General features: G+C 42.4%; 1 protein-coding gene across 1 annotated transcript in view; it reads right to left on the reverse strand.

The window, feature by feature from the left end:
• Window positions 1-23,232, reverse strand: part of LOC109984819 (voltage-dependent calcium channel subunit alpha-2/delta-4-like) — a 60,879-nt gene that overhangs the window by 31,848 nt on the left and 5,799 nt on the right. The window contains exons 2-23 of the mRNA XM_065956815.1: window positions 21,873-21,954; window positions 17,535-17,651; window positions 17,110-17,169; window positions 13,848-14,010; window positions 13,628-13,759; window positions 13,258-13,318; window positions 11,253-11,403; window positions 10,624-10,698; window positions 9,412-9,501; window positions 9,040-9,153; window positions 8,697-8,775; window positions 6,462-6,595; window positions 6,246-6,263; window positions 4,874-4,951; window positions 4,110-4,190; window positions 3,056-3,130; window positions 2,694-2,780; window positions 2,353-2,424; window positions 1,840-1,901; window positions 1,251-1,318; window positions 891-936; window positions 73-170 (exon numbers count right to left, since the gene is read on the reverse strand). Of these exons, the coding sequence (XP_065812887.1) occupies window positions 73-170; window positions 891-936; window positions 1,251-1,318; window positions 1,840-1,901; window positions 2,353-2,424; window positions 2,694-2,780; window positions 3,056-3,130; window positions 4,110-4,190; window positions 4,874-4,951; window positions 6,246-6,263; window positions 6,462-6,595; window positions 8,697-8,775; window positions 9,040-9,153; window positions 9,412-9,501; window positions 10,624-10,698; window positions 11,253-11,403; window positions 13,258-13,318; window positions 13,628-13,759; window positions 13,848-14,010; window positions 17,110-17,169; window positions 17,535-17,651; window positions 21,873-21,954 (1,943 nt within the window). The remainder of the gene's footprint in view (window positions 1-72; window positions 171-890; window positions 937-1,250; window positions 1,319-1,839; window positions 1,902-2,352; window positions 2,425-2,693; window positions 2,781-3,055; window positions 3,131-4,109; window positions 4,191-4,873; window positions 4,952-6,245; window positions 6,264-6,461; window positions 6,596-8,696; window positions 8,776-9,039; window positions 9,154-9,411; window positions 9,502-10,623; window positions 10,699-11,252; window positions 11,404-13,257; window positions 13,319-13,627; window positions 13,760-13,847; window positions 14,011-17,109; window positions 17,170-17,534; window positions 17,652-21,872; window positions 21,955-23,232) is intronic.

Raw genomic sequence — 23,232 nt, forward strand, 5'->3', positions numbered from 1 at the left:
GTCATCAAAGAAGACTTTTTAAACTGAGATAGAAATTAGAAAATGTATTCCATAAAGGGTTGAAGGACTTACACTCGAGGTCGGGTTCCTTCCCCAGCAGGTAGCGGATGGCGGCCTGAAGCTGGGAGTATTTCCTGTGGGCGGGATCGATGTCGGTCTCACAGTATGTCCTGAGGGGAGAAGGTTTTTTAATCAGGATCTATAAATAGACAGAATCTTGCCTGACCGCTGCGGACTGCTTAACATAAATGAAAACAAGATGAGGATGCTCTCATGTTTCTTAAATGAAGAATGTAAGACTTTTTAATCCAGTAGATGTCGCCCTTGAGCACCAGCATGAAACTTAAACAAACTGCTGTTTGGCGACACCTCCTCCATACTGAAGCCTCCGCTCTCCTCCAGAGACACAACTCTAACAACCCTCCACTCCCGGTCACACAAAGGAGTTTAGTGCAAGCAGCTCGGCTCGAGTTGCAATCCCCTGTGTTCTGCATTGTTGTGTTAGCATGCTAATGTTAGCGCTCTTTAGTTTATATTGCACGTAAATTAACACATAACGAGTGTGATCTAAAAACTCTTACTAACATCCAAATAATCAGTGAGTATGTTCTTCTTCTCTCTAGCTCTTGACTAAAACAGCTTTTATACACAAGGGGAGGAGCCGGCCGTCCCGTCCATGTAAACACGACTCTGACAACAACACAGCCAGCGGGACTCGAGCTTCTCACTCATTGTAGATGTCTCACTTGATGTCTGAACCTGCTTTTGAGCATTAATCGTTGAAGGCAACATAAGCTACACATGAACTCCTGAAAGTTTCCAGAGAATTTCAGGAAATTCTTCAATAAGAGTCCATGTTTTAAAAAGAGGGTGTATAGTTTGGGACGTACCACTCGGTGGCGATGCTGAGGTCTGGAGAGGTGAGATCATGCAGGCCTGCAGAGGGAGGAACAAAAAAGGTAAGTCAATCTTAATCAACACATTTCAGTCAGTTAAACACTTTGTAAAGAAAACACTCTGATTTCAGTTATTCATATTTGGAGGTATGGCTTTGTTTTGGGAGAGAAGCAGCAAAAACCCAGAACAGAGCAGGCATCAAGGAAACCTTCATATTTATTGAGTGCTGTTCGACTCATCATGTTTCTTTTGGCTGAGCAAGTTGAATTGTTGTCTGAATTCTAACCAACCACAGCTTCAGACACAGCAGCGGGTTTACGGCCTTTACTGCAGGGGATTGTGGGAAATCCTACCTTCCTCCACTGACACATTTCCCATAAACGTGAGCCTCCCGTGGCCATTTGACAGCACCATGCCGAAGCTGCAGAGACACAGACAGAGAGATGAGGATGGTGAAACCTCTGCACAGCGAGTGGACTGGAGACGGTGTGAAATGCTGCCCTCTAGTGGCTAAATCACAGAGATGCAACTGAATTCATCAAAAGTGAAAGATCAGCACAGTTGCAGAAAAAAATGGCTTTAAAATTTTTTATTTATTAAATGAGGCTTTTTTTGGGGTTCCATCAAATAAATCTGGGTCATCTTTACACCTCCTCGTCTCGGTCAGACTTTCTACAACATGAATATTTTTAAATCACAGCTGAGGAGCATTTTAGTCTGTCTGAAGTCGACCTGTGATTTCAGTTTGTGTTGCCGTGTCTTTTCTCATATAACATACAACAAAGAGCAACAAAGCAGTGTCAGTCATACTCCAGAGTACACAGCCAGCGCTTTTCTGCCCCATAAAAAACATTAGGTGTATACAGCGCCTTAAGAGTTTTTCAAAAGCTCCTTTAAATCAGCTCAAAGGGGCAGGAGATTAAAAGAAAAAAACGGATTTACCTGAAAGGTGTCTCATCGATGTTTGTGAAGAAGTAGTCGTTGGTGAGGTACAGAGGTCGTTTCTGAAGGAGAAGAAGAAAAACATCAATGTGATCCGTCACTGAATGGATGGTAGAGGCTGCTATGTAAAGTGACCGTCACTAGTAACTAATCCCATTCAAACAGGTTCAGTGTCTTGCCCAAAGACACATCGCACATGTTGCTTTAGGAGCTGGGGGTCAAACCCTGGATCTCCAGTTGAGAGACAACCGACTCTACCACTGAGCCACAGCCGTTGTGTGAAATACAACACAATTTAAGTTTTCTTCGATAGCACTTTAATTTCTCTTTCACATTTTTTAACTCTTTATGTGAAAATCGAAACATGTTAGGATTGAAGGATTCAGCTTAAAAGAGTTAACCTTGAGCTTCTTTCCTTTTTTTAGACAGAACAGTAGATGTGAATGAGACGCGAGGGAAGGAGCTGCAGGTCGGTGATGTAGTGTGAAGATGTAAACTGGTTTGATTCCTCACCCCTTTATCGACGGACGCTCTGACGTTCAGGCTGATGGTGCCGGTCTCTCCCCTCACCATTGCCGTCCTCAGCTGAACAAACGAGACAAAAACAAGTTCATCATTAAGTTAGACAATAAAATATTTGATTCTGTGAACGGTTACAGTATCAGTAGAAATGTCTGATTTATATAGACTTGGAGATATGCTTATTATGAACACCAATATTTTCCACAGAGGGCGTTCAGTCCCCTTAATGCTCAGTCATATCAGTACCGGAGTGTGTGTGTGTATGTGTGTGTGTGTGTGTGTGTGTGTGTGTGTGTGTGTGTGTGTGTGTGTGTGTGTGTGTGTGTTGTTACCTTCTCCTCTGTATCCTCCCACTCCACCTCAGACAGATCCACACTGTTGTAGTTCGGCTTTGGTTTCAGTTTCTTCCCATCTTTATACTATTGGACAGAGGACACACTGTTACTGAGTATGTGAGTGTGTGTGTGTGTGTGTGTGTGTGTGTGTGTTTGTGTGTGTGTGTGTGTGTGTGTGTGTGTGTGTGTGTGTGTGTGTGTGTGTGTGTGTGTGTGTGTGTCTGAGATGTGAATCACGGTAACACTTCAGACCTCTTTCTCTAAACACAAGGTTCATTACTTTAGCATCTCAGCCTTTAAATGGAGACAAAGAGAATCTGAGCTGCTGCTGTGACTCTCCTAGATGAAGAAGAACTCACCAGAGGTCGAAGGTCAGGGTGAGCCAGGATGTAGCCGTTGTTTGTGATGAGGAAGGCGTAACCGTGAGGTCCCAGCTGAGAAAGAAGAAGAAGAAGAAGGAACAAAAGGTGTTAAATGAGTTGTGTCATGTCTCACTTTGGATCTGAGGCTGTTTGTGAGAAGAGGACGTGATCTCTGGTTTCTAAAAATATAACCTGCATTCTTTCTAACGGCCACCAGGGGGCGACTCCACTGGTAAAAAAAGAACGATGAAGAAGTCTATGATCACGTTCACATGGACTCAAGTATCCTGGTTTTTAACATAGTCAGCATATGTTGTTTACATGCACACAGAGAAACCTGGTTATTCATATCTCTGTGTACATGATAAATACTAGTATACCTGTTTATGATCAGTGCCTCTTACTTGTGCAGGTGCCTGTGAAGTTTATTTTTTAAAACTCAAACCTCAGAAACCATAGGTGTTGGGAAATTGTCCTGTCGCCTGTTCACCACAGACTTAAAAAGGTTTTAGGCCAGTTGATTTATTCCCTCTGTAAAAATGTTCCCATTGACTGAACGATTTGTATCTCCAGTTTTTTCTTCAAAACAGCCTGATGTTCATTTAGCAAATTAAGGTCCCAATTAGAGTCAAAAGCCTCGTCTCCACCAAGCGGTCTGGTTTAGTACAGTAATAATCATTTATTGACGTTTCCACTATTAAAATCTGGTAATGCTACCCAAATTAACTGATCCGTACCGTCCTACTTTTTTGCTAGCATTCTGTTTGGGTGCCAAGGTACAGATCCTACCCTAAATGGATGAGCTGGTTATTGTACCAGGCTGTAAACATGTTAATATTTGCTGTAAAAACAGACTTTTTGAATGGGTGTGTATGTGACTTCCTGTGCGTCTGCAGCCAGCCTCTAGTGGACACTCGAGGAAATGCAGGATTTTACACTTTGGTTGCTGCTTGGCTGTAACACAAACATCAAACTTGTTTTTACTTGTTTAATGTTCTCTATGGTTTGGATAAGCTCCAATTCCTACACAGTTACACATGCCTGAACTCACCATGTATCTGGGCGCCAGCTTCATCACCTCCATCAGCGGGATGTCGGAGCCGACCACACCCAGCAGGATCCCATGGGACAGCTGGAGAGACAGGCATAAGAGTCAATACTAGTCAGAATATAAACTAATGTATAAATCATCATTTAAAACTTTTTTTAAGAGTCACGTCTGCCGGTCTGCTCCTCTGTTGGAAGTAAAAACTGGACTCTGTGTTTATGTTTTGTTTAACTTTCATTATTATACTACTGAAGAGCGAGAAGGAGAAATTAAGTTATTATCTTCTTTATCGTCAAGAACAGTGAAAATGTAATTGTCTGCATCCTCCAGGTATGCTCATACAAGAAAAAATCAGACACAGTGACAAATACATATAAATGTGGCTACAGTAACTGACACACATATATAATCAAGATAGAATATAATTCAATATATTTATATGTTAAAAGTCACATATTTTGTAAAATCCTACTCACCAGTTTCTCTAACTCTAACATGTGTCCCTAGTCCATCTACAAACCCCCCAATTATGAGAAAGCGGAGCGAGAAAGCCCGAGACACCCAAGCCCTTCCAGAGAGGGGGCGTGGTCAAACTCAGCTCATTTACATATTTAAAGCTACAGACACAGAAACAGCCTGTTCTGAGCAGGGCTGAAATAGAGGGGTTTATAGGCATGATCAAATACAGGATCAGAGTGGATTTAGAACAAGAAACTTCACACACATGTTTTGGGGAGCTTCACTCTTAAATACTTCACAGCACTGACCGTCTCTTTCTTCTTGCTGAACACCGGCATGGCCACCGAGGTCATCAGCAGCAGACTCTGAGCCTTGGTGGTGAACAGCTGAGACACGGATAAACAATCAACACAAAAGGGTTAATTTTGAAGACGACTAATCTTATGAACTCTAACCCCTGAGATAAACAATCCTGCACCTGCTTCATGAAGCTGAAAATGTGTTCTTGATGTTTTTGATTAAACGGATGTTCAAGGTCGATCATCTTAATTTTAAACATGTAATACTCATGCAGCATCTTCATCTTTCATGTTTGTTTTGACATCATGTTAGATTTGTGCAGCTCTATGGTTGGACCCCAGGTGACGCTTCATACATTTTAAAACCAACATGGAGGTCTCACTATCACAACATTTTAACAGTTAGTACTTGTCAATGTAGTTTGGCGTCTTTGAAGAGAGTGATGTAAACATCTGTTGGTTAACAGAAAGATTTCTCTCTGTATGGACACTTTCGGTAATTTCTGGCACTTAGAATAACAAAGTAACTGTTGTCACTGTTAGTCCCAGAAGAGTGTCAAATTAAGTCGAAGAATTAAGATCATCAGCTTTAAAGGAAGAATGTGCGACTTTTTGATCAAGTAGATGTCGCCCTTGAGCACCAGCATGAAACCAAAACAACTCGCGCTGCATTGTTGTGTTAGCATGCTAATGCTAGCGCTCTTTATCATGCTCATATTTTCACTAATACGAGAATAAATTTACCCAAAATGACTGCGTTCTAAAAACGCTTACATGACATTAAATTAAGCAGTGAGTACAGTATGTTATTCTTCTCTCTAATCCCTCAATTAAACAACTTTTATACATGAGGGGATTAGCGGCCGGCCATGTAAACAAGCTGTAGATATGTCTCGGACAACATCACAGACAGCGGGACTCGGGTGTCACACTCATTGTAGTCATGACTCACAGAGTTATTTTCAGAGGATTGATTTATTTTTTTTAAAGATTTATTTTGGGCTTTTTCGTGCCTTTAATGCAAAGAGAGGACAGTGGATAGAGTTGGAAACCAGGGAGAGAGAGCGGGGAATGACATGTGGAAAGGGGCCAAGGGTGGAAGTGAACCTGGGCCTACCGCTTGAGACGAGAGTCTCAATACATGGGACGCGCGCCCTAACCATTGCGCCACCAGCGCGCCCCAGAGGATTGATTTCTGCTACATAAAGTGTGAAAAAAAAAAAAAATGGACCAGAGAAGGTCGGCAGTTTTAAGACACCCCCACACGGCCGTTTTGATCCAAATCAAACACCAAAAATTATCTTGACAATAATTAAACCTTCAAGTCTAAATATGAAAATCTACTTTTCTACAACTTCTACAACTACAACTTCGTTTTTACCTCCTTGGTGTTTGGTAGCTGCAGACGCGATGGAAGGGGAGGCCAAGAGGATCATGGGAGAATGAGCGGACACACATGGAGGAAGCAGACAGACAGATGACAATGACGATGATCAATGTACGGATCGAGGATTCACAGGAGTATATTTGAAAAAATGAAATAATGAAGGTAGATGCTGAAAATGTGTTTCAGCTCTGATTGGCTGTCTCCTCTCACCACTGTGTCCATGTAGGCCTCAGTCCAAATGATGTCATGGTCGTGATTAATGACCATTGGCCGGCTGAGCACGTGCAGGTACTCCATAACGTTCTCCTGGACGTCAGCTAGAGTAGAGATGTGTGTGTAGTAACCTGAAACACAATATGATAATGAATCTGTAGGAAGTGAACATAGCCACACTGATGCCTTTGGTTTGTGTATTTTCTGTTATTGCATTCTGGCAGGAAGTGACCATATTTGGAAAAGAGGGCGGGGCTAGGAAAGAGCAGTGAGTAATTAAACAGTTAGAGTTATATCTGCTCATAACAACAGCCTTATGTCCTTTCTGCAGGAAAAACTAACAATGCTCCCTCCTATTGTGTGAGGCAGGGATTCTCACTTTTTGGGCTTGTGTACCCCCTTTCAGAATGTTTTTCAGCGCCCCCCTTATCCGGCCAAAGACATTTTTCAGGAAATAATTTTGGAAAAGAACATTACTAAACAAATGTATGTGGTCTTCATAAAGCTGTTGGCTTATGTCATCCCACAAAAGACAAACAGTGCTTCGGGAGGAACAGAATACGTGGAGGTAAATCCCATAAAAATGTATTAGTGGTGGGCGATATGGAAAAAATATCATATCATAATTTTATCACGATTTTTTTCCATACAGATCTTAAAAAAAGATTTTGCAAGTTGCCAACTAGTTTAACCAAACTTATTTCCCTGTATAATGTTTTTAATTGCACAAATACTGTGCTTATAAGTTTAGTCTATTTAAAATTGTCTTTGTTGCTGGACATCGCCCCAGAACATTTTTAACACCAGAAATGTCTTCCCCTGCATTCTGACAAATTTGTATGTACAATTGTAGGCTTTTATGCACCATTTTAAATGAATGATTTAGTATTGTGTGCTCTTTTGTGTCTTTAAATCTATGTTAGGGTTCATCAGGTACCTTTTTATACAATGATGCATTCATTTAAAAACATGTACACTTCAAACATAATCCAAAATGTGATTATTCTGTGACACATGGTCAAAGTAAGTTTTACTGAATTAAGAGTTTTATTCACGGAGGGGACAGGACAACGTTGATTGATGGACAGACAGTCACCATGGTTACTCACTCTCACCTGCCTGCTGCACACTGAACGAAATCAGAAAGCGCTGCTGACTGACATCACTTCAAGCAGCATGCATAGATACTAATGCATGGAAATAAATGTTTGTAGGTGACTGTTCAAAAACATTTTTTCAACAACCGAGGGTGGGCGGACGCGTCTGTGTAGGAGCATAAACTGCAACATGATAAAATGAACACATTAGCTCTGTTCTACAATCTCCCTGTTTTTGCAGATTGTCAACACGTTTAAATCCTTCATGATCTAAGATCGTTATTTCGCACACCACTAGTTTTCTGTGATGCAACTTTTTGACATTCTATGTTATGTCATATTTTGACATTTGTCACGTACGTGCAGTACTCCCACATACCAATAGGGGTACGCATACCCTACCATAGTAACATAACATAAAGCTCACAGAGAGACAGATTATTGGTCTGATATTTATAAGAACAAACCTCCAAAAGGCTCCAACAGCACAGACAGGGCCCAGAGATTAAAGGTCACAGACAGGGTTAGCTGAGGTGACACCTAGCAGAAAGCTAGCAGCTACCACCTGTCACTCAAAGAGGCCGCGCCCCCTAATTCTATATCCCTTTAAGCACTAGTATAAACATTCAGCCCGTACAGTCGTCATGAAGAGAGAAATGAGCTCTAGAGACACAAACTGTTTTTGTACCCAGCTGTAAACATGTTTATTTGAATTAGACATTTAAACATGGGGCTCTATGGGGACTGACTCACTTTTGGAGCCAGCCTCTAGTGGCCATTTGGGGAACTGCAATTAACAGGATTTTATGTTTTCAGCCCCAGAAGTTGTCATTTGAAGAAGCACAAGTAAACACAGACACCTACGTGCATATTCCTCTAATGTATCTTTGACAGGATATTTTATACACCTCCGTTTATTGTAAAGCGCTAACCTGGACTCCAATTACCAACCGTAACCCGTTAACCTTAACCATACCTTGGTACACAGTTTACCTGAAACCCACCAGGACCTAAATCCCCACCTTAAGGACTGTTTGCTTCCCATGAGGACAACTAGCCTCGATATGCTCGCTGCTGATACTCGTAACAGTCACTTAACAGGTGTGAAGAACCAACCCACACACACAGCACTGACCTTTGTTGTTGCAGGCGATCCACTTTGTGTTCTGAGCGAAGGTCATCTCTCTGCCGATTAGGTAGGTGAAGACTCGCACCTGAACAGAGAAACAAGTTTTTACAAACAGGTGTGTGCTTGTTGTTTCAGGCTGTTCACACATGCTCCTCACAGCTGGAGACTATCCCTGTCAGACAGGAGGGGGGGCGGGGTCTCCTGAGGCATGTGATGTGATGAAAAAAGGACTCCGAAGCAATAGAGTTCTCTATACGATGCTATAACGAAAATATGTGTCTTTCTATCAATGCTATGTGTAGTTGAACAGAATCTCAATCTGAACTAATTAAACTCTTCTCGCGCTCACCCTGCGCTCGGGCCAGTTAAACTCCTCAAAGACCGACTCAAAGTCCTCCATGGCTCCGTCTGTGATCAGCATGATGGCCTGGTTACACATGCTGCCCTGACCGTTCACCCTCGCCTGCACACAGACATACAAAAACACACACACACACACACACACACACACAAATACATGAAGACAGTGAAAGACCATGCACAGCAACACAAAAACATTCAAAATGATCAGAATAATTTTTTGTCTTCAGGTGAAAAGAAACTGATTGTGTTGATCAGGAACATGATGTCGTCTGAAATGGATCCTAGGAATTTCTGAATCAAATCCAAGAATCCAAAGAATCGATATGATATGGTAACGTAAAGAAAGCTCCCTACAAACCTCGTTGAGGATTTTGAAAGCCTCCTTCATGGCGTGCTTGATCTTTGCTTCTCCTTTGACGTGCAGGTCCTCCACCAGTAGCTTAAAGTGCTGACAGACGGAAACACAAGGAGAGATTAAAAACATCACAGGTGGGATGATACTGTATCAAGATGAAGATCTTTGGTTGTTTAGTTTCCAGATTCTTCAGAAATGTGTCCCTCACATACAAACATGTGAACTCTGGAGCCGACGGCCACATGACAACAGTGCAAAGAGATGATGTGAGGGGTGGGAGGGGTCCGACATGAGGCACCTGTCTGTGTATATTTTGTCCATGGAGGGGAGAGGGTCACCTATAATCTTCTCTGCTGCTCTCACTGTCCTCGACAAATAAACTCACTGAGAGTAAAATCCTTTTTGCAAAAGAAAGACTTGAGTTCAGAAGTAAAACGAGGGGCTGACTCTGCAGGTCTGATCTCCTGTGAGAGGTTGTTACAAAGTCTGGGGAGGTCTGACAGTAAAAGCCCTGTCGCCTTTAGTTTTCAGCCTGGACCTTTCAACAGCAGAGCTCTACAGAGGATCTCAGTCTGAGTCCTGGACTGAATATCGGCAAGTGAGAAAAAACAAAAATCACCTGCATCATTTTAAGTGTTTGTTGTTGTCATTCTCATTCTGGCCACTAGAGGCGGAGGTGCACACAGATCAGTTCTTCAGCGTTTCCTTTGAAATGAGCTTAAATTTCTCCGTCCACTCAAAAGATAAGGCAGCAAAATAAAGCTCAGAGTTTCTTATTTTACTTTGACATCCTTTCTTTGAGCTTTAAATGTATTCAGTGTAAAACATATATCCATAATTTACCTGCATAACGTTTGTTTGAACTTACTCTGACACAGGAGCTACACAGGTTCCTCTGAAGGAGGAACTAAAAGAGTTCATAGTCCCTGCGCTGAGGAATCAATAAAAGCGGGAGGGTCCCAACAGTTCTATGAAAACTTTCATGAGGTCTGAAAACATCAAAAGATACAAACCCTTGAGTTTGTTTTATGATGTCACTCCAGGAATTAGGCCAGCAGGTTGACGAGGCGAGGACGTCAGGGGTTTTCCTGGGTGAGTGCGTGTGTACTGTGTGTGCGTGTGTACTGTGTGTACTGTGTGTACTGTGTTGGCTTGTTGGCCACTAATGCTCCTGGTCAGCTCTTAAAGCCTCAGTGAAGCAGATCATGGTCTTACCTCTCTGTTGTCCAAGTCGGCCTGGACCAGCGTCCCTCTGAAGCACGGCTCCACGTACCGAACATAGTCCGTGTACTGCACAACACAACACACACACAGCAAACACAACAAACACAAACAACACACACACACACACACATACACACACACACACACACACACACACACACACACACACACACACACACACACACACAACAAACACACACACAGGAGATTCTGGTTTAAACACAAGTAGCAGCAGCTTCACAAATATCTTCACACCGTCAACATTCGATCAGGATTTAAACCTTTCATTGCAATAAAGAAGAAAACTACAGAACAGTTTGGAGTACACACTCTTGAGATTTTTGAACTTTGCGTCACCGTTTTCTTTTCATTTCACTCTTGACATCTCCTCCTTGACATTTAAGCCAACGTCTTAGTTAGCTTAAAATTTTAAATCTGGCATTCAAACATTCAAAATGCTGAAAAATTTAAACAAAACAGCGTGATGCTCTGATCTATTCCTGTAATAAGTTACTATTTTCAGGTAAAACACTTTCAATAATGTGAAGGCTGACACAACAAGCAGACGACAAAGAACTAGAGGCAAAGATGAAACTTGTGTAAATGTGTGTGTTTCTCACAGCGATGACGTTGACAAAGTCGTTCTCTCCCAGCGTGTCCAGGATGGTGTTGATGGTGTGTTTGGCGATGGTCATCTTCAGCCCCTTCATGCTGCCGCTGATGTCCACCATGATGATGATGTCTTTAGGAGACGTGGCGGCCTGGATGTACCTGAACAGACCTCGAACATTTATTCACACTGTTTTTATATGTGCTTTATAAATAAATGTGACTTGACTGTGAACTCTGTGGACGTTTTTAAAAAGCAGCTGAAGGCCACTTTGGGCAATTCAATTTAAAGCTATCAACTTGTTGAAAAGGAGGATAATATGTGAACTTTAAATTAAGAATGTGAGACTTTTTGATCCAGTAGATGTCGCCCTTGAGCTCCAGCATGAAACCAAAACAAACTGCTGTTTGGCCACACCTCCTCCATACTGAAGCCTCCGCTCTCCTCCAGAGACACACCTCCAACCCCTCTCCACTCACTTTCACATGAAGGAGTTATAAAGTAGAATGCACCATAATTAAGAACCATTGAGCGCAAGCAGAGGACAAACTTGTTCTTTGCTTGAGCTGCAATCACCTGTGTCCTGCATTGTTGTGCTAGCATGCTAATGTTAGCGCCTTTTAGTTAGCTTCACATTGCATGTAAATTGACACAGAATGAGCGTGAACTAAAAACTCTTACTAACATCCAAATAATCAGTGAGTATGTTCTTCTTCTCTCTAGTCCTTGACTAAAACAGCTTTTATACACAAGGGGAGGAGCCGGCCGTCCTGTCCATGTAAACACGGCTCTGACAACAACACAGCCAGCAGGACTCAAGCTTCTCACTCATTGTAGACAGTCATGACTCAGAGACACATTTACACAGGATAGACTGGATTTAAGATTTATGTGTAAAATGTCACACATTCTTCCTTTAATAAAAGTCTTACGGAGTGTCATATTTCCATGCCTTTGTTTGAGCTCTGAATGATTCTGTTAAAGAAACAGTCCTTTATTTATTTTGAGATCAAATACAGAACATTAGAATCTTCTTACATAAGTAAGGCGTTTAATAAACGTCTTGTTGCTTTGGTAGAATGCAGTCAGTATAATCCTCTGTCTCCACTTTGTTAAAATAAATAATAAAAATGATAAAAAGTGACTCTGAGGAGCATTTCCTCGCAGCAGATGCATACAGCAGCTCTTTCCAGCTCAGCTGCAGTAATGCGGCATGGCACTGCGTTCAGGGACATACGCAGCTCTCTGGTATTATTTACAAATGCATGAGCAGACACATATGGTGCCATGTGGGCAGCAGTGACCCGGCTAAGGAGCAGCTTATCGTCTTTCCAGGGGATCAGGACTGTGGCTGGCCGCTGCTCAGCCGACACACATCCAGCAGAGCGGCCGACTCAGACGGAATCACACAGGTTTGTTTTTGTCTCTGGTTTGTATCGGCCATAGGAGACACTTTTATCCCAGAGTTAAATATCTGCTCAGTGAGGCTCTGAATACAACATTTTAAATGTCACAAATCTGAATAAACAAGATAATTAATAAGCCTTTTACTCTGTGTTTTTTTAGTGTTTACTTGTGATCTCTCTTCCACCTTTTCATTTTAAAACCTATACATCGAGTAGCAAACTAAAATTTGACTATTTTCACCACAAACTGTAATTATTACTATCATCACGAGCTAATCAGATCTGATTAGATCAGAGCACACCTCCACACGGCCATTTTGGACACCCCTCGATTTGCCAGATATGAGAGCAGTTATCAGGTCAAACCAACAGATGTTACAGCGATGGAAGCGGGCAAGAGAAATGGTTCAGATAGAAGTGATTGTACCCGACCTAAAAAGGTCTGCCTGCAATTTTTGATTGCTTCATTCCTCCCCTACACACCCATCTCATGAAATGGATGGGCAGAAGCCAAAACTAAAGGGGTGAAAATGTAAAACGTTCATGTGTGCATGTCTCTCCATCTGGACAGACCACTTTACCTCTTCATCATCTGAAGCCTGAACTTACCAGTTTCTGTTCCTGCAGTCGAACGCTGCCACACCGTTTGAGTCTGGAGTCCATTTGATACCTGAGAGAGACACAAGGATTCATTTCACACAACATCTACCTGAGAGCGGCACTGCACCTACGTTAAACAGTTTGTTTCAGTTTATATAAAATGAGCAACATGAGCACTTTGGTTCACATGAAAGCCCTAATTTTAATTTGAGCAAAACATTGAAAACATTTGCAAATCGAATGATCGATGTTGTCCACAAGTAGACCAAAACCATGTCAGCAAAATGTCCCCTGCTGCTTAACAAAGCCAGCAGCCCCCCTGCTATTTTACTTCATTTGGACTTTCAAACACCAGCTGGCTCTTGAGTCTTAAACTGACCGGGGTAGATCCTGAAGAAGCCGGTGGAGCTGCCGAAGAACTGCCAGGTGAGCGTTGGATCTTTCTGGAAGTTACTGATGAAGACATCGTTGAGCGCCTCAGAGTTGTAGATGGCATTGAGGATGTTTGGATCTGGAGGGGACAGAAATCACCTGAGTGAGAGGGACCGGTTCCGGTGGGGGGGGGGGGGTGGTGTTGTTGTTGTGGGCTGAGGCCAGACCTTTGTTGTAGACGTTGGTGGGCACCTGGATGTCGCTCTGCTGCGTGTTCACAGGCAGGTTGTTGAAGTGCTCGTTCTCCTCCAGAGGGAAGTCTCCGCCCAGTTCCATGGTGTTCCCGTCGTCGTCCACTGTGTTGATCATCATCGAGTTGTAGTAATCAAACTGAACATGTAAACAGAAACAAATGGGGGGGGGGGGGGGACATGAGAACAACAAAAAAATGTGAATGAAGTTATGTTTTTAGTGTCAGCCATGTATGTTTATTGACTCATATTGTTTCTATAACTTGTTTGGAATATTGACCCCGTCTAATAAACAACACATTTCTGTTTTGTTGCTCTTTTTTCTCATGTTCCTACCCCCATACCCCTGTGTTTTATCACTTCCCTTTTTTGTCTAAATACAGGAACCAGTGAGGCTCCATTCAGAGAGCAAAGAAGACACGGCTACCCCACCCAGAGTCTCCACCACTATGGTTTCCTCATGTCGTACCGGCATCAGCTGACACCAGGCCTCCCTTCATCTACATGCGCCCAACGTCAACCACATTTTCCTTTCCATCCCTTCATCCATCCTCCCCTCGACCCTGACCTTCATTCCTCGACCTTAATTCCACACCCCTCCAGCCTTAACTTCGTCCATTCATCTTTTTAAATTCTTATTTTATTCATGTTCTGATGTTAGATAATTTAAAGCGTTATTTTTTCTGTCATCATTTGTGTTCATGTACTGCAAATTAACCTCTCCATGTCCTCAGGTGGGGGAGGGGTTACGTCCAGTTTATGTCCCATAATTCACCCCCTGATGAGAAAAGTCCATCCTTTCCGTCTTTTGCCTGCTCCACTTTTCAGAAAATGTTTGCTCAAACAGGTCGTTTGGAGATTTTCCCCTGATGACATCACAAAGGGCAGTAACCCCTCCCCCAGGTGGGTGACACTCCCACAGCTAGGTGTTTGTTCTGCCCTCTGAGTCTGCCTTCTCACCGTAAACAATAGGACATGGAGCGAGAAAGCCCGAGACACCCAAGCCCTTCCAGAGAGGGGGCGTGGTCAGGCACAGCTCATTTACATTTAAAGGTACAGACACAGAAACAGCCTATTCTGAGCAGGGCTGAAATAGAGGGGTTTATAGACATGATCAAATACAGGATCAGAGTGGATTTAGAACAAGAAACTCCACACACATGTTTTGAGGAGCTCTGAGACTTATTTACACTGGTTGAAGAGGAGGCGGATATGTGACCTTTAAATATTACAACAACAAAAAAATAGAAAGCCATTTTAAAAAGTATAAATTAATCCGGAGTGGCTCGAAATAAGAATCCTAAACTCCGAAGAGAGGGAAGAGCTTTACTCTTTAGAGGTTATATTCCTCAGAGTCCGAGCTGTGACTGCTGACATATACGGATTAGCTCTGTGCTTTTATAAATTTCTAGTTTTGTAGACAGGTGATGTTATCAAAAGCAATCACTGAGAGAACAAACACAGACTATGCAGAACACGCTGCACTCCTCGTTTGTTTCTCTTCTGTGTGTTGTTTCTCCGCTGCAGCCTCGACCCAGTTTCCTCACAGGATCAGTGAAGTTTGATCTGATCTCATTTCAGGTGTCAGTCGCAGCTTTAAAACCTCAATCTGCTGCAGGGACCGTAGCAGACTGACCGACTGTTACCTCTGATCCACAAATACACACAGAGAGTGCGAGGCAACACGCTAACACTAATGCTAACGCATCTACCATCTGAGCAAAGTGACAAATAGAAATAACAACTCTCCCCCACTGGTCTGCGTTCACATTAATAACATTGCTCCGTGCCTGAGTACACTTGTGTATGTACACAGTTCGCTACAGCAGGTGGCTGTAGATAGATAGATAGATAGATACTTTATTGATCCCGAGGGAAATTCAAAGCATCCAGTAGCAGGTTGCAAAGACGTACGTGATATGAAACATTTGTTACAAATTAAACCACAAAACCGACGCCCCCCCTCCCATACATATATATTAACCTGAAAAAAGATTTAAAGAATACCCCTAGATGAATCAAACTTAAACTGTGCAATTAAAAAAGCACAAAGTTGGTTTGCAAATCTGTTAAGTAGCAGAAAGAAGAAGAAGTAACCATGGCAACCACTCGAGTCTGAATCCGTCCTGCTAACTGTGGATGTTTTTTTTTATTTCTGAGACGCCAACAACGACCCTCTTCTTGTGTCAACAGCTACCATGCAGCTCATAGGATGAAACAGGCCTGTGCTGCACAGATACGACGGCTTTTGAAGAGACAGGAGCCGTTTAGAATTAAGTCATATAGCGGTCCACTGCCTTGTTTGAGCACTGTTGCGTTTTTGTCATCTGCTGACCGTACTCGAGTACACATGTATTGTGCCAGAGACCACCTCTTCAAGCAGACTTGGGCACGGTACCTGAGTACGGTACATTTGTGTACGGTACATTTGTGTACAGTACATTTGTGTACGGTACATTTGTGTACACACTGATGAAATCAACAGGGTTTGGGATCAAGGGTACTCGGGAGGCTGCTGGCTTTGTTAAGCAGCAGGGGACATTTTGCTGACATGGTTTTGGTCTACTTGTGGACAACATGGATCATTCGATTTGCAAATGTTTTCAATACTCGGTCCCTAATGTGAAACCACCCTGAAAGTGAAGCCGAAACATTTAGAGCTCCCCCTGCTGACCAGCTGCAGTACAGGCCATAAGCTCCGCCTCCTCCATGTTAACAGATGGGACATGGGCCAAACTCTAAAACCAAAATACACATTAATAGTCAGTTCTTATAGTGCAGGTGTTCATTTATGGGAAGTTTAGTTTAATTAGTTATTTTATGCCATAAAAAGGGGTGTAACATCATGATTGGCAGCTCAGTTGACAAATGAGGCTCCTGCAGCGCTGTGAGAACCTGATTATCAGAGTAGAGATGAGGAAGAGGCAGAGGAACCATAACAAACACCAACACCAGGGTCCGTAAGTGTATTCTTCAAACCGACACAAGAGTCTGTCCTGCTCTGGACTGAACCCACCTGAGGGACCTTTGACCTTTCATCAGGACGTTTAATGTGTGTTGTGGTTACAGGAAGGGGGCTGGACAGCAAAACCATGGATCCTCCAGCCAATCTCTACTGCAAACTCTGACTTTAAATGATCAATATGTCAGCTTTCGTCACAGAGGTTGTTTTGGCTTCTCTTTCGTACAAAAGTTTATATGCACTCGATGGTTTTGTGTAAAGAACAGGAGCACGTACCTCTAATGAAGAGTTGTATTCGTGGTAGAGGTCAGCGTCTTCTGCAGACTCGGCTAATCTCTGAGGAGAGAAGAGAAACAGAAAACAAAAGCTTAAGGAATGATTCTCTGCTTATTAGGACTCAACGATCCTTTACTGCAGTGTTTTATATCCTTTCTGGATTGTTACAATATTAATTAAAGTAAGGTCTTCTTCAGTATCGTCACAAGTTATTTAAAAACAAGAGGTGTGAGGAACCGGAGCAGGTGAACCTCTACAACCCTCTCAGCCTTCAGTTATGAAAAGCAGCCAGTTAGCCCGTCTTTTTACTGTTTGATACAACAGTTTAATTAAATTAAAACATTAAAGCTGATCAGCTGGTTCTCTGAAATATCGCAGACTGGGATGTGCAGAAGGACTTGTGGAATCATTTTCTTCGTCCTCACCTTCACTGACTTCATCTTGCTGCCCAACATCCGTTCGATTTCATCCGAGTAATCCTTCACCAGCTCTTCTCCGTCTACCTCCACGATCTTAACGATGGGCTCCACGTCTTTAAGTTTCTGAAACAAAAACAGAGCCTGTTGAAAAAAGCACAGCCGACATGATGAGGCTTCAACCAGACAAGGACTGATTGGAAATGAGTAGACTGTTTTTATGTGATAACCAGGAAGAAGATACTGATGATACAAATACTAAAAATACTAAAAATCTTCTGTATGGAGCGCTAATTGATTAGTGGTTATGTCTCGCCCCACATGTGCAGAGGCTTTGTCTGTAAGGGCTTGGATTGGGAACCTGCGGGTCACTAGTTCAAGTCCAGGTGACTTCCTTCCTGAGCAATGCCGAGGTAACCTTGAGCAAGGCATCTTCTTCTAAAGTCTTTAGCAGTCGTTGGTTTGAATCTGACCATGGCCATTTGCTGCATGTCATCCCCTACTCTCTCCTCCCAACACTTCCTGTCTTTCTTCAGCGTTCCTATCCAATAAATGCAAAAAGACCAAAAAATAACTTTAAAAAAACAATAAAAATCTTCAATAGTTAGAGACAAACTCAGTTGTTGTCTTCATTGTTCAGCGGTGGGTCTATGGGAGAATATGATTTGCAAAGGAGTTATGATATCTCAAAGTTATAATTGAAATGAAGTTATACTTTAATTCTTTTTTAATCTGGACAGTAATCCTGACTTGATCTGTTTTACTTTGGGGAAGTGTTCTCATACAAGGTGAGACAGTGAAGATTACCCCGCCGTGTTGGCAGATAGTTTTGTTTTAGGTGGTGCTGTGCCACGCAGGCTTTGGACAGTCAAACCTCTGCAACTCTGTGAGAAGCTTCATTTGAGTTATTCACTGAGATCACAAAGAGGCCTAAAAGGACTCTTAATCCCAGAATCCCCTGCAGTACTTCACACCTACGCGTGAAGTAAAGGGGGGGCCGGAACCTCTTTCTCCTCATTGGAGGGGACCTGACATAGACCCCCCATGAAGCAGGCCAGGCTACAAAGCTCCAAGACTTCCATTGCTCTCTCTCTTTCCACGCGCTGACTTCAAGTGTTCGGAGACCCACCTCCTGTTTTCTGCAACAATCTTCATTTGTTTTAAGTTTTGACGCGCAGGTAATCCGCGGCCGGCAGTGTTCTGAATTCCGAGCTCGGATTGTCTAGTGAACGCATCTCAGTTTCTCGGAGAGCGTCAGACTATAACAGATTATCAGAAAGTTTACCTGTTTAAAACTCTTGTTGTTGTTTCGGACCGCTGCGTCCTATATGTGTTTAGCGTAACAGCGTTATAACCGGGTATTACTCTTCTGATCAGAAAGGCCAGTGTAAGCCGTATTAACTTGAATTCGGCCATTGGTTTCGTTCTATGAATGAAGGGAATTACTCCGAGTTGTGGCGCGGGATTTGGACTGTGATCGTGCAGGGCCGAACTCGGCCTCTTTTAGACAATAAGACCACTAGGTCTTTGTTAGGTGTGCGCCATCGTGACCGACCACGTGGGTATGAAGCCATCTCCTCCCTCTCTTCCCATCCTCTCTCTCTCTCTCTCACACACACACACACACACACACACACAGAGACACACACACAAACACAGAGACACACACACACACACACACACACACACACACACACACACACACACACCCAACTACACCTTTACACCTCTTCCACAAGCCTTGCTTGATAATGTTTGTTTGCTTAGATTAGTTTGTAATAGTTATTTGTTTGATTAAGTTCATTGATTTTGGATTGATGTTGCTTTGTTTAAATAAATTCTGTTATAATTTAAGAGAGCAGTTGTTATTTTGGTTATATTTCCCTGATTACAGGGTGGTGCCCCAAACAAGATTAAACATAGTTTAATTACATTTTTATTTATATTATTAATAATTAAATATAATTATTAAAGAATATAACTAAAGTTGACTTGATACAACCCCAACAGTGGCTATTTCAGTCAGCGGGACTAGCCCAGATGAAATTTAGCCGCTGCTCTGAAGCGATTCTGTTTTGGTTGCGAGGTAACCAGGTCACTCTCTCTGGATCAAGAAGTTAAGAGCGAGAATGAGGGACGGCCGGTGCGGTTATTTACTCTCTGATTCAAACGATTAAGTTGTTCACTAATTCCAATTAGACCAAGCAACCCAATTTACTGATGAGCCAAACATGTCGAGTCAACTCTGTAAAGTCACTTTTGTAGCGTTACCTATGTAGAGTCATCTCTGTACAGTAACCTCTGTAGAGTCGCCTCTGTAGAGTTACCTATGTAGAGAAATTTCTGTAGTCGCCTCTAGTGTCAACTCCATAGAGTCGCATATGTAGAGTCGCCTCTCTAGAGTCAACACTGAAGAGTCACCTCTCTAGAGAAGTCGCCTCGCTGCATAGGAACTCTATGAGAACCTTCAACAGGTTTTGCATTTTTTTTATAACTGACTGCTACTCGAAATATTAGTTTCTGAGCGGGAATGTTGAAGCCGTGAGAATGCCAGACTGGAGAGAAAAGCAAAAACTCAAAAATGTTAATCATGAAGACTTATGGTCTGGGATAGGGGAGAGACAAAACCTTGAAATAGCAGGACAGTCGTACGTTTAAAAAGGCGTTTTCAAGCAAGAGCCTCGTCCTTTAAATTGCTTGTATTTAATGAAAACGATGTGTGTTTTGTAGCTCATTAATTATTCATGATTAATAGATTCTTGATCGTTAACGTGGTCAACTATCGGTTAAGAAATATGACTGCAAAAATTGTATGTTATTGTATCTTATTGTATTGAACCATATCATCCATCATTCAATTTCTTTACCGTTTCTCCCATTTCGGTCACTGGGGGCTGGAGCAGATCCCAGCTGTCCTTGGGTGAGAGGCGGGGTTACACCCTGGACTGTTCACCAGCCAATCACAGGGCTGACATATAGAGACAGACAACCAGCCACACTCACATTCACACCTACGGACAATTTAGAGTCACCAGTTAAGCTAACGAGCTTGTCTTTGAACTGTGGGAGGAAGCCGGAGTACCTGGAAAGAACCCATACATGCACGGTGAGAACATGTAAACTCCACACAGAGAGGCTCCTGTCAGACGGGGATTCAAACCAGGAACCTCCTCACAGTGAGGCAACAGCACTAACCACTGCACCATTGGTTGCCCTGTATCATATCATCTCGTATATTATCGTGTCATATCATAGTGTAACGTATCGTTTCATCACAGACTCTTGAGAAATCTGAGTAAGTAATCATATAATAAGCCGGATGAGACATAACTTTGTTTTATCTTTTGTCTGCCTGTGCTTTCCACTCGAAATCAGAAATAAATTCCACTTCAACTGAAAAGTGAGGAAATATTGTGTTTAAATTAAAGGTGGCTTTATGTCCTAACAGAGGTGTTTCCTGGTAGTTTGTTCTGAGTACATGACGTGGTCATGTGTGTGAAGGCAGACTGTGTATAATAAATCTAAATCTGACAGATAAATGGATGAAAGTCTAAAATTGGAAAAAGCCACAAATCCTGATGCTGTTAAAGAGGGCTGGGTCCTCAATCTGGGCATTACCATGATCCCTGTGTGTGTGTGTGTGTGTGTGTGTGTGTGTGTGTGTGTGTGTGTGTGTGTGTGTGTGTGTGTGTGTGTGTGTTCGGGCTTCCTGGTATCATATAAATAGACACGCTGTCACACACACCCACACTTAATTTTAAAAGGTCCTTTATAACTGAAGTTGATTGTGCTTTATGTACCTTTAGTCCCATAGATTTAAAGACTTAAATGCGTGCTCGCAGAATTTATGGCAAAAACTTTAAAGGTTTTATACTTCAGGAAATGAAGTAAACATCACAGGAATCAAACAATAACTTTGCATCATAAAATCAGCCTTTACGCAGACGATACTCTCCTTTATCTACCAAAAAAACGTTATCGTTGCTGCCTGAAACCATGCCCAAAACTTGCCTCGTTCTTGATTCTTGCGATGCTAGCTTATGGAAAATCTTATGGAATCCTGGGAAATGTAGGAATCCACAAACTAGCAAAACATTCTACTTGAAGCCTTGAAACAGCAGAGGAGGTTGGTGTGTGGACCATTTACAGAAACGATACAAGTTAACACTCACTAAACACCCACAGCACCAGACACAACAACACTAGATGGAAAAAAAAGGAGACTAAGGGCGTTTTCACATTAGGCACGATTGTTACGATCGGGGGAAGTCCATCCTTCTAACTGCTAACTGATTTCTTCCTCTAAACCTCTTATTTGTGATTTAAAGAACAACTTCTTTGTTTTACCTTCTGCAGCAGCAGAGAGCCGGAGTACTTGATGCTGACCTCTCGAAGCTGAACAGAGAACACATTCGCCCACTGCTGCACCCTGAAACAAACACACACACAGACAACAGTCAATATAAACGTGCAAGATACAGGTAAGAAGAACACAGCAAAAAACATACAGTGGTGATTTTTATTTCAAACTAAACTGATGAGGAAATGTTGCATGAACATTTTCAATAGTCTGACCAAAAGTAGTAAAGGAAAGTCAAGTATCAGGAGTCATATGTGTAAAATATATAACATATCAATCTGTATTATAGCAAACAATATGTAAGAATTCAGTTTGGTGTGCTTTTGCACCAAGCGGGAACCTCCAGTGTTGAGGAATTGCAAAATTCTGCAGTTCCTCGAGTGTCCACTAGAGGCTGGCTCCAAGAACCCCAGAAGTCACATAAACACCCAATCATAAAAAGCCAGCAGAAAACAGTTAAAAAAAGTAACTCTTGTTAACAGTGTGATTGTTGGACTCGTTTCTCCCAGTTTTGCTGTCTGTTAGCGTCAGTGAGAGTAACAACAGGAAAAGGCTGTTAAATATGACGGTGATGAAGAGATTTAGATAATCTGTTCTTCATGTGGGTCACACAGAGAGCCGCAGGTGTCTGCTCAGCACAAATTAAAATGACACAAAAACACTCAAATACTGAAACATACAGCTGCAGGCTGAGTCTTTAGAGATCAGCAGTCTGTTTTAAGAGAAACAAAAGACCAAGTTTGGGTTTAATTCATAGAAACAGACAATCCAGGATGTTACAGCATTTCTGATTGTATAAAACAACTAAAGAGACTGTAGGTGTCTAAGAGGACGCTTCTGTCCATCGTGCCAGTTCCCCTTGGATTTGAATGATTCTATGCTTTTGAAGGGAATTAGGACTGTCAGCGTTCACCCTTTCATCCCAATGCAATGAACGCATTGTTTATTTTATAGAATTAATCATATTCTTTTTTTGTCCTTTTCTGAACACCGTAAGTCACCTCAGCGTCTTCTTGTATTCACAGTGATGGAACTGAACGACCCCACTGAGTCTTTGAATGTCTCATTTCAGATAAAGGAATGTGCGACTTTTTGATCCAGTAGATGTCGCCATTGAGGCACCGGCATGACACAAAAACACATTTCTATTTCGCCACACCTCCTCCATATTGAAGCCTCCGCTCTCCTCCAGAGACACATCTCCAACCTCTCTCCAATCAAGCTCGCATCAAGGAGTCAAGCACAAGCGGTGGACAAAATTGTCCTTGTCTGCAATCACCTGTGTCCTGCATTGTTGTGTTAGCATGCTCATGTTCGTGGCTTCAAACTGGATGTAAACTGACACAG

This window comes from Labrus bergylta, chromosome 7 (assembly GCF_963930695.1).
Source record: "Labrus bergylta chromosome 7, fLabBer1.1, whole genome shotgun sequence".
Classification (NCBI taxonomy): Eukaryota; Metazoa; Chordata; class Actinopteri; order Labriformes; family Labridae; genus Labrus; species Labrus bergylta.